This window comes from Cryptomeria japonica, chromosome 9 (assembly GCF_030272615.1).
Source record: "Cryptomeria japonica chromosome 9, Sugi_1.0, whole genome shotgun sequence".
NCBI classification, from domain to species: domain Eukaryota; kingdom Viridiplantae; phylum Streptophyta; class Pinopsida; order Cupressales; family Cupressaceae; genus Cryptomeria; species Cryptomeria japonica.
The window spans coordinates 696,971,010-696,983,353 of NC_081413.1; the positions used below are offsets into that span (position 1 = coordinate 696,971,010).

Genomic DNA, 12,344 nt, shown 5'->3' on the forward strand with positions numbered 1-12,344 from the left:
AGACCTCGATTGTGTCTGCGTCAAGGCGGATTATTGCCTCACCATCATCATTTTTTATGACTCTTGTCTCCTTGTCAAAATGATGGGCGCAAGCGAGAACAAATTCAGGTTCTAGGGCAGCCACCGGGAAAGAAGATGCATGATGGATATGGTTGTCCAACAGCCGCTGCATATTGTTATCTTGTGGATCTTCAACCCTCTTGACAAACTCTGACATATCCACATGCCCTATTTCTGTGTCTCTGATACGATCCAAAGGGGAAGAAACTTGGGAAGGTGCAACCTCGTTCTGATACTTGTCATATTTGTACTTCATCTTTTTTGGAACTGGAGATGACGAGAAATCTGACATTGATTGAAAACCTGGAATACTGTGATGAAGACTTAAAAGTATTAAGGCAACATCATAGTCAGCTGCAAATAACATTCTTCCTTCTTCAAATGGGAAAAACTTCGATTCTTGAACCTCACGATTTTGTGAGAGAAAGAGGGGAAATATATGGAAATGGGAAAAACTTGACTTTGACCAATTTCGGATCTTGGGAAAATTTTTGCAAGTATACAAGTTGGAAAGAACATACATGCAATCGGATTTTTAAAACCCGGATATAAGTACACTTATAAATTTGCAAATGGAGAAATGGATGGAAAATGAGAATTTGACTTGCGGAAAATGACGAAAATGGAAAGTACGGATATGGGAAACATGAATGGATAGAAATGGGAAAATCCGGGAGTGTCATTTTCATGAAAATGGGAAGAACTTTTCAACATGTAATCCGGTTTTTAAAACCCGATTTTGAAAGGGGGGGGGTATTTCACATCTTTTCAACTTGGAGTTTTAACCAAAAATGGTTAAATTCTTTAACCGTAAGGGAAGAACAAAAAATTCAAGCCAACTTGTAATCGGGAGTTAAAATCTTGAATACAAGTAAAGAGGGAAAATGGGGAACAACAATGCAATTCAAAAATTGCATATCAAGGGGAAAATCTCTCTCAGAAAAACCGATTTTTGGGGGAAGAACAACATATTTACAAAATTACAACTAGGAAGGAAAACTAAGAAAACAAGAAAATAATAAAATGAAACAAGAAAGAAAGGAAAACATACCTTGAATAAAACTGAAAATGCTTCTCAAAAATGCAATCAATCTTGGAATGAAGAAGAAAAACCAATAAATAGAGAGAATCCACAATGCCAAACGCTAACCACGTTTTTGCAAAAACGCCTTATGTAGAAAAACGTGGCAGCAAATGCAAGGGAAATGGCATGAAAGATATTTGAATCTCCTTCAACCTTCAACGCTTTATCATTCCAAGCAAAAACGATTCATAACATTGCTGATTCGTAGCATTCCAAATGGCAAAAAAGGTGGTTTTTTTAAAAAACGTGGTTGTTGTTGTAAAGCTAAAAACCAGCAATCTTAACCTCCATGTGGCGTGAAAGGTGTTTGAAAATGCATGGAAATAGGAAGGAATCCTAAACGCCTTCCTCCTCCAACAAATTCTCCACAAAATTTTACTAAAAATCCTCAAAAACGGTTTTCCTTGCAATTCGGGTTTTTTGGAAGAAAGTGCAAGTTCGAAATACATAAAACAATGAAAATTGGGTTTTTTGGATGATATAACAAGTTTAAAATTTCACTTTTTCAACATGTTAAGCAAAATCGGGATTTTTTGACCAAATAGCAAGTTTAAAATGTCAAAAAAGCACTTTATAAGCAAAATCGGGTTTTTGGAGACAAAGTGCAAGTTTAAAATTGTCACTTTTTCATTTTCAAGGCAAAATCGGGATTTTTTGAGAGAGATGCAAGTTTAAAATCACTTGTAAAGGGGAAATAAAACCCCTACAACAAGTTATAATTTACTTGCACACATGTAATAGGGATTTAAAATCCCTATTACATGTAAAAATCATTAAAGTAGGGGTTTTTCGAAAGAACTACAAGTTTACTTGTAACTTAACCAAAAAATCCCTATTTTGATTGAAAAAGCCAAAAAACAATAAAAACAATAAAGGGGAAATTTAAAGCAAATTACAAGTTTTTATTTTTCAATAAAGTGCACATGTAACAAGCTAAAAACTTCCCTACAAAGACCAAAACAATGGAAATCATTAAAACTTGCAGTTCAAGGAAAATTCTCCACCTGCAGTCAGGGATAAAAAACACGAAATTGAAGGAAAGACAGAGAAAACGAATCCAGAATGCGACGAAATTCGAAACGTAGTTTGAGGATGGACTGAGGATTAAGCCAGTCCAAGGATTAGTCGAAATTATGCCTCGGGAAGCATGCCATAGAGTAAAAATTTTCATTTTTTCACAAAAATTTCATGTAATGGTCCTTTATTTTTGTTTTCAAAAATGAAAACAACAACTGGCTCTGACTGGGAAATTCTTTCATTTATCCTTCAAGATTGTGAAAGAAAAGAATCCAGAACTCTAAGTGCCTTCCCTTATCCATTAGATGCCAAAGTCAAACAAAGCAAAAACAAACAAACAAAAGACAAAAAACAAACAAGAAAAAGACATTATTTACAAGAAGTTACCTCGAATCTTCATTCAAAGTAATGCTTCAAATGCTAAATGCTGACCATTATAAGGCAGCGCAAATGGTGTACCATCATGATAAGCCAAGATAAAACTATCTTCTCCAGCAACACGATGAATAGTGAAGGGTCCTCGCCAAAGAGAATCAAATTTACCATGTAAACCTTTCGGTTCCCTTCGCTTATCCCAAAGCAAGACACGATCACCAACTTGGAATCCTCTTTGCTTTGCCTTCTTATCAAAAAGAACTTTGACTTGTTACTGATGCTAAGCAATTCGGTCCACTACTTGTGATCTTTGTTCTTCCAGCTGAGAAAGATACATGATCCTTTTGTCTAAAGTATTCTCATAGGTTTGATCCTCAATTGCTTTAGCCAACTTAAGAGCAAGAAGTTCCAAAGTAATGGGTATTTCTGCATTGATCCCATAAAGAAGCTGAAATGGTGACATACCAATAGCCCTTTTGGGTGTAATTTTGTCCGCCCATCAACCATCAAAAAGAGCCTTATGCCAGGTCCTTTGATTTTCCTCCACAAGCTTGCGAATAATAGTAATCAAATTTTTGTTACTAGATTCCGCCTAACCATTACCTTGGGGATAATAATCGGATGAATGAGTTAACAATATACTATATTCAAAGAAAAATTGTGAAATTTCAGAGGAAGAAAAGGTGGCTGCATTATCAGTCACGATTTTGAATGGAACACCAAATCTAGAAATAATATTCTCCTTGAGGAATCTGCATACTATCTCAGAAGTAGCGTTCTTTACCGGTATTGCTTCCACCCACTTGGTAAAATAATCTGTAGCAGTAAGGACATACGAATCACTTGCACTTGAAGAAGGATTGATCACACCAATGAAATCAATGCCCCATTGCCGGAAAGGCTCTTCAACAATAACCAGCTTTAATGGAAATGTTGCAAGCTTCTGTTTGCCCACAAACTACTAACAATGTACACACTTATGCACCCATCAAAAAGCATCTTGAAAGAGCGTAGGCCGATAATACTTAGCTCTCAAAATTTTGTGACTAGTCACTGGTGCAGAAAAATGACCACCACAAGCCTTGTCATGAAAAGATTCCAGTAATTTGGTTTGTTGTGCTCTATCAACACAACGGAGGAAAGTACCATCAATTGCTCTTTTGTACAAACCAGTATCCCATAATACAAAGTTCGCAGCTTTCAACTTGATACTTCTTTTCTCCTTGAATGACAAATGTTGTGGACATTCACCATAAGTCAAGAAAAATGCGATATTAGAGTACCATTCATCAGTAGTACTGACAAACAGCACCTTGGGAAGATTTTCAGATCATCCAACTCTCACTCCTCTAGAATACCTTCTGCCATCAGCTAACAGAGTCCTCTTCCTCAAACAAGCTTTGTAGGCTTGATCTCCAAATCATACTCTTGGATTTTGGCAATCCAATTCCCTCTTTTTGTGCCAAACTCTTGTTGTGTTAAGATTGACTTGACTGATGTATCAGGAACTAACACAACGGTATGACAATTCAAGATGTAAAAACGGAAGTTCTTGACTGCTTTAACAACCGCATAGGCATTCTTCTCAATAGAGGAATACTTGAGTCCATGAGACTTTAAAGGACAACTCATGAAAGCAATAGGAGATTCAATCCCTTCTGAGTTTTTCTGCATCAGAATAGCCGACATAGTATACTCGGAAGCATAACCATACATGATGAATTCCTTGGTGTAGTTGGGACATACCAACACAGGTGCATTAGCAATTGCATCCTTGATTTCATTGAATGCAGATTTGCCTTGTGCATTCCAATGGAAAGCAGTCTTTCCTTTCATCATATCCACAATATGACAAGTCTTTTCTGCAAAGTCAGGAATGAATCTTCGCAGAAAATTTACCCTACCAAAGAAGGAATGAACAGCAGTCTTGTTAGACGACAAAGGGAGATTCTGAATAGATTTAACCCTCTCAGGATCAATTTTATCCCCTCCTTAGAAACAATATGACCAAGAAGTTTTCCCTCAGTTACCCCAAATATTGACTTCTTGGGATTAAGAAAGATGCCATGCTTGCGACATCTTGTAAGTGAAAAAGATGATTCTCACGATCTTTAGAAAAAACAGTAAGATCATCAAGATACACTACAACATATCTTCCCACAATACCACGGAAAGCCAAGTCCATAGCTCGTTGGAAAGTTGCCCCTGCATTGATCAACCCGAAAGGCATTCTACGGTAGGCAAATGTACCCCATGGAGTAGTAACTGCAGTCTTATGTTGATCAGGTTCACTAACCTCAATCTGATTGTATCCTGAAAATCCATCTAACATAGATAGCATCTCGGAACATGTCACCGTTTGTAAAACTTGATCCATGATTGGCAATGGATAATTGTCCTTGAGGGACAATTGATTAAGATTTCTGAAGTCAACGCAGATACGTATTTCTCCATTCTTCTTATGCACCGGCACTATAGTTGCCAACCATGTTGAATGATGGATGGGAAAGATAATCCGAGCATCAAGCATTTTTTGAATTTCAGAAAGAATGGTACCTAAAATTTTTGGATTGTACTGGCGCTGCTTCTGTCTGAAAGGTTTTGCACCAAGCTTGAGGGGAATGTCATGTTGCACTTCCTTGGGTTGAAAGGATTTTAGATCATCATATGAATATGCCAAAACATCACGGTATTGGCGCAAAAGCTGAATAAACTGATCTCTTTCATCCAAAGTGCAGTTATTACCAATGTTGACAAACTTTGGATCTTCATCTAAACCAATATTATATTTCTCATAACCCATTGAAAATATAGAATTTTCTTGTTGTCGCTTCTTAATATAACGATCATGTTTATCAAAAAGCTTCTCAAGTGAAACCAAACCCTTAGGAATCTTGTTTCTTTTCAGCTGAAGAATTTCTTCATCTGACTCAGATGAGGTTTCTAACATTGAATCCGATGAAGAAGAAGAAGAAGAAGAATTACTCCCTTCAAAATACAAATTGTTGAAACCATCTTCAGCTTGCAAGAAATTATTGATCTGCTTGACATCATTGAAGATGTGCCAATGATCCCAATTGTCAGGCACGCTAGGTCTGCATATTAACTCAATGATATATTTATCCTAACCAAAGTGAAGATGAGGAACCAACAAAGTAGCTGAAACAGTAAGGGAATCAGCCCGATCATTATACTCACGAGGAACAACTGAGATATTAAAAGAATCAAAATCTTCAATATTTTCCCACACCAAATTGTGGTAATGCTTGAGTCTATCATTCTTAGTTTGATATATATTTCTCACTTGACAAACAATTAATTCTGCATCACCCTGGGCATGAAGATTTTTTATTCCTCTTTTCAATGCAACGCTCATCCCTAACAAAAGCGACTCATATTCAGCCGTATTGTTAGTATTAGCAAATTGCAACTTGAAAGAGTAAGGGAAGATCTCTCCCTTAGGAGATATAAGAACTACACCAGCCCCGGATCCATTTGTAGCACAGCTACCATCAAACTCGAGTCCAAACGTCATTTGAACTATTGTTCTCATTGCAGTGACTAGTACTGCCTTCATCCAAAACGGATGCATCATGAGAAGAAAAACAATCGTCTTCTTCCATAGGAGAAGATGAGCTTTCCTCTTAGATCAAATCCTAATTACTTTGTTCCATGCAATGTTTCAAAAGCACAACCTTCACTTGAAGGTACAGAATGGAATAGAGAGAAACATAAGTAGGCAAGGATAGCAGTAGCAAACTTTTGGTATTACAATAACTTACCTTTCAATGCGGCGAACAACGCATATTGGGAAGGTTTGGTTAATGCATTTATAATTGCAAGAGAGGGGTTTTAGGCCCCAACAGGTAGAGACTTTAGTGGGCCATTGCTAAAGCAATGTAGTGCCCCTCCAAGATTATACTCTATGATGGTTATGATAGACGTTGATGGACTCTTCTCATGTCTTGATACTTCTTGTTTCATGCTTTTCTCTTTCTTATTTAAAGATACTTCTAAATATTAGTGGATGCAGTATGGTATTTATGATGATGATTCTAGATTTAGGGCTACTAGATGATGTTAGGGTTTACTTCTGCAAGTGTGTAATTGATGATATCACATCACTCATCGTGAGAAGGATGTGATGTTATAATTCTCTTTCACCTGACTATGTTGACTTGATGACTATAATATATATGTGCGTATGTACATGTTTGTTCCTGGATGATGTTGTGCAGGAGTGCAAGTACTAGGCACCGACTCCACTTGGTCCCACAGGTTTGAACGTGCCTCATTTCCCAATCATAGTTGATCAGAGGTGATACTAAGGCCCTACCACACCCAACCCTAGTCCGTGTCTTGGTTTTGACCCTTGTCTTGATTGTTTTACTTTTGGTTTAATCATGCGGTCATGAGGATCGCTATGCGAGTAATTGTGCCTTATCCCTTTAATTCTATTTTATTTAATTTGAATTATTAACGATTTATTTTAGTATATGGATAAATATTATTAATATTAATTTATAAATTAAATATCTATTTTATAAGTTTAGGTGCAATTATTATAATGTCTCCCTTTGCATTTATATGTATATAGTTGTGTTTTGTTTCCTTTTATTATATTTTAATTTATTTAATTTATTTGAGATTTATTATTGTATTAGGTTAATTGTTATGAATATTGATTTACTAAATTAATTAAATGATATTTATATAAGATAGGTGTGAGTTATAATAATATTATTCTTGTATTACTTATGTGTGTGTTTTGAGTAAGTCGGATCAAATAATTAAGGTAACTATTTTCCCTATTTTCCTTCCTACTTTCTAGGAGGAATTATTTGACTTTATTGGTGGCAAATGAATATTGATATGCATAAAATATTATAAGTGAGATAATATATTCTATGTTTATGATTATATGAGTTTGGTTATGTTATTAACGCTATTAGTTGTGATTGGTTTGGAAATTTGGTTGTTTCTCATACAAACACCAACTCCCATTTTGGGGCAATTATTTTGTGCTAGAAATAACATGTTTTTGTTGTGTGCGGATGCTGGAGAGTTCTTGAATTATTGCTGGAAAAATTTGGAGTTTGAGAGGAGAATTGTGTGTGGCATTTGAGAGCAATATTTGCATTGAATTGAAGGGGTTTTGGTGAGAGTTTTGTGAAGATTTGGGAGAGGGTTTTGCGTCGTTTGTGGGAGATTGGTTGATGTCATTTTTGTGACTTGAGTCCTTTCTTGATTTGCTGAAAGTGTTGTTCATGTGTGTTGTGAGGTATTCACACATCGCCCCATTGCAAATGGGGACCCCACTTTTCGCTTTCTAAGGTTAGCTCTTTTTGCTCAGTCCTACATTGTCTTAGGGTCTTTGCTATTAATCTTTGCATTGAAGGGATAAAATTTCTTGAGTAGCTAGAGAATTCATCAATTCAGCTGGAAAGAGAATGAACGAAGTGTCTACATAGGGTCATGTCCTTTTCTAGAGAACACTTGCCTTAAGACCCGTCCTTTACCTCAAGATTAAAGCTAAATTCTTCCAGCAAGTCATGTACCTTACCTAGTACCTAGAGCGAAACCTCTAAGTCTTGTCCTTGCTTAGGCCTTGGAGCAAGCTTTTGTTTTAGGTCCCGTCCTTCCGAAGGTCACAGAGTGAATTTCTTCTATAGATGTTCTTAGGGGTCCGAATTGATGATGCTTTCATATGGAGAAGTTGGAAAACTTAAGGTTCAAACCTAAGATGAGGTAAAAGGAAGTGATGAGATTCATGTCCTTGTATAAGTCATAAGGCTAATTGCCAAATCTTGTCATTTAGGTCTTGTGCTTAGAAGGATCATAGAGAGAATTTCATCTATCATGCCCTATCCTTACCAAGGACGGTGAGCGAACTGCACTTTGGGTCTCATCCTTACTAAGGTCTTAGAGAGAAATCCTCATCAAAGGCATGGAGCGAGTTCCTTCACTTAACTTGCATCATCTTAGACCAAATGCTTCTTGTAGGTCTTGTCCTTAGAATGTACCTTGGAGTGATCTGTTTTGAAGCCCGTCCTTCCAAGGGACACAGAGTGAACTTGTAATGTCCCCTACTAGGTTTAGACCCATTTTAACCATAATTAATCTATTTCTATGTACTTATAGCTTAAACTAACTTGATTAAGGGACAGGTCTATCTTAACATGAATCAAATCTGTGATATTCTATCTTTTTCTAGTCTATCAATTACTTGCTAATTTACCATACTAGATAATTAATCTTATTCTGATTCATTTATAAATCATTTTCATACTTATTAATTACTAGTTATATGAATTATTTTGTATTACTACGGAGTAGTTTCTACAAGATATTATAATAATTATAATTATTATATTAATATTTATTATTATATCAATATCTATATTTATAGGCATTATATTATTCATTTTTCCCTTTCTCATCTGTCGTGGCTTCCTTTTGTATTCCTCTTCTTGTGTCATATTACTTGTATTGAATTAACAATATTATTTACATTATCACCATAATATTGTATTAACAATATTATATTATATTAACAACTTATTGTATTAACAATAGTATATTATATTAATAGCCACCTATTATATGACACAACTTACCAAAACTTGGACAATGATGGCAAAGACACCCCTTGATGATTTGACACTAACAAATGTGAGTTTTGCACATCGTAAAATGTGCCTTGGAGACAAAAATGACACATTTTAAGCAAAAATTTGTAAAGGTTGTCACATTTTTGAAAATTCAAAAATGAGGACAACACCTAGTTGTACGGGATTGGTGTCTCCTATGAGCTGGTGCCTAGAGAGCTTTGTAAAGAAGATATAATTTTACTGAAGCTGGATTTGGACGGTATATCCAAGCAACTATGTCATGGTTTTCTCCCAAAAGGGTTTCCATGTAAAATCTTGGGTCTCTTATTTGTGTGGTTGTTTTCGATTGCCTCGTTGTGATTGCTCATGTTTTAATAAGTAAAAGTTGTCTTATACTGATTCACCACCCCCCGCCAGTTCCCAATATAGGTGTGTCTATTCGTTCACTCCCTAGCGAAAATGGATCTCTTTGAATCATTCCTAGGGTATAGTCTATTGTTCCTAAAACCCATCCTTGCATTCATTCCTCTCCCCATTCCAAAAGTTTGTGGAACACAAGTGAAAACGGGGCTACTTACATTTAAAAACAAATAGATCTGTTAATTAGGTATACATGCTAGTGCACACATTTCATTAGCAACTATGAGTGTTGATCATTTATTGTTTCCCAAAAGAGAACCTACAGTATGTAATTATATTCAAATTAGAAATTTTCAATATTTGCTGCGAAAATTTGTGCATTTGTATCTGTTCCTATTTCTCAATGCACATATTCAAGATTATATTCCCTGCAGTCTTCTTGCTTCTCTTGACTAACAATTAGAGTTTCTCTCAACTAGACTAAAACAACACCATTTTACCTATATTTAGGAGGCATGTGTTCTCTAATTTACGGTGAGACTGAGCTTAACATGGATTGGACCAACAAACCTTCTTACAAAATACTTGTAAATGATGACAATGATAAATTAAAATTCTTACTTTTGGCATAAAGAACCCAAGTATGAAGCCTAGCACTGTCAAACCCTGCAAATATGACTTGTACGACTGCAATAAAAATAGAACTTAAGTAAATATCTTAAGGATAAAAGCTGCATGTCATAGAGAACAAATAGACAATCTCAAAGCATAGAAAGAGTTTACACATCATATCTTCTTTTGCTTAGCTATTTGAAAGGAGCACAACATAGTCCTCGCAATAAGAGATCATATACGTAAACATGTACTAAAGTGGAAAATACGATGCATTAAAGAATCAAAACCACTGAAGAAGAACAGTACATAAAAAGAGTTGAGGGTGAAATGATTACCTTTCTGATGACACGGAATGATCCAGAAATATTTACAACTTTCAACACTGCCAATGATAGCTAGAACAAAGTGAAACAGAAACAACAAAATACAAGCAAAATGTCAAATGTCGGTCATACAAGAAAAACTCGTGTCAAAGAATTCCCTAAGACATAAAACACAGAAATAATCCTAAAAACAATATTGAAGAAAATATTATGAATCACACCCCCTTACATGGCAAATATTTTTTTTCATGATTCAAATAGTGCATTAAATTGCATGCACATCAAAAACTAGTATGTTCCTCAAACCTGGTAGAGGTCTAAAGGTCCATCACAAAGAAATATGCTTTAAAACCTGCCTATCACAAGCAATGATTACAATCAACACTAACACATAGGAACTCAGAGAATATTGTAAACTTGTCACCATTAATTAGAATAAAGCTGAATCTACTGACTTATGTTATGATGATGCTAGTCAAACTAATAAGAAATATCTTCTTGTAGCTCAATTTAATAAATATGAGCTACTAATCTCTGGCAATCCTTTTGCATTTTTAAGCCAGTTGATCCAAAAAACTAGTTCCACCCAGTTAGTATGGTATGATATTGATATGCTTCTGAGCAGAGTCTTCTCTCCAACCATTATTCGTAGAGTTAGTTGCTGCTGATTTTTCGCATGGTCAATGGTGTCCATGAACACATCCATTGGTTTCAGGGAGCTATCTATGGCTAGTTGTGCAAAAGGCATCTTACATAACCACTCTAAGATGAATTCTTCGAAAACTAATCAGAACCCCACTTTTCAGCCTTTTGTAATGTCCTTTTTGATATTTTATTAACCCTACAAAATTGAAATTACTATATGTTAAGTTTTACGATCAGATTAGATAAGCAATAATTCAAGCACAATAACACAGGATGTACCCTAGGAAAACCTTCCTTCTGAAGGTGAAAAACCCAGCAACAAATGTCTTGTAATGTATTAACAAAATGTCTTTACAAATGCTTCACACTTTGAAGCTATACAACAAGAAGATTCACTCTAGAATCAAGCAATAAATATAGGTTTGATCTGCATTATATCAGAATCACAATTAGCTGTAGGAGATATCAAACTGCTGGAGATAGAACCCAATCTTGAAGAAGATGGTATTTGTACGATCTACCTGAAAGTGAAGGAGAGATGCCGATCTGCTGTAGAAGAATATGAACTGCAGAAGAGATACGATCTGCTTGCTTGTTGATTCGATGCCTTGAAGGAGAGAAGGAATGATACTACATACCCATACACAAGGTGACGCCAACCAACACGTCTTCTTGGAAAGTCGGCTCTCTATCAACACATCTTTATTAAGAACCGATTAATGCTAAGAGACACTTCTTAATCATCTGTTAAGTTATGATTAACCTGGCCTTTCATTAAGCATGGCAGGGTAGCATTTAGTTATAATATTAAATATAAAATCGGCAAGAGTGAATTAAATCGATCTCCTGAAATGTCTAAGGCTGGAAGGCCAATTAGACATTTAGCTTTTGCACTGTCGGTTTAGAGAAGAATGCTGACCAACGCTATAAACATCAACACTCCCTCTTAGCTAGGGAGGAATTCTTCTCGATATATGAGTCACGTAGTGACATCCACCATGGCTAATCCTAGAGGCTAGGTCCATCATGGCTACTCCCATGTATGGAAATGTAAGTGAACACAAGTGATCATCACGAAGTCACTCAATGTGATGTCGTCATCTCAACATGACATTCACCATGGCTACTCCCAGAGGGTGAATAAACACAAGTGCCAAGTCATGGAGTCTCTCACATGACATCCACCATACCTACTCGCAGAGGATGGAACAAGGGTTTACACCTCAAACTTCTCTCACAAAGAAGAATGCATTA

General features: G+C 35.9%; 1 protein-coding gene across 2 annotated transcripts in view; it reads right to left on the reverse strand.

Annotated features, from left to right (window-relative positions):
* LOC131073942 (ALBINO3-like protein 3, mitochondrial) overlaps positions 1–12,344 on the reverse strand; it is a 244,326-nt gene that overhangs the window by 144,651 nt on the left and 87,331 nt on the right. For both annotated transcript variants that reach the window (XM_058010465.2, XM_058010466.2), the window contains 2 exons: positions 10,458–10,517; positions 10,129–10,194 (listed from right to left, as the gene is read on the reverse strand). In XM_058010465.2, the coding sequence (XP_057866448.2) occupies positions 10,129–10,194; positions 10,458–10,517 (126 nt within the window). The remainder of the gene's footprint in view (positions 1–10,128; positions 10,195–10,457; positions 10,518–12,344) is intronic.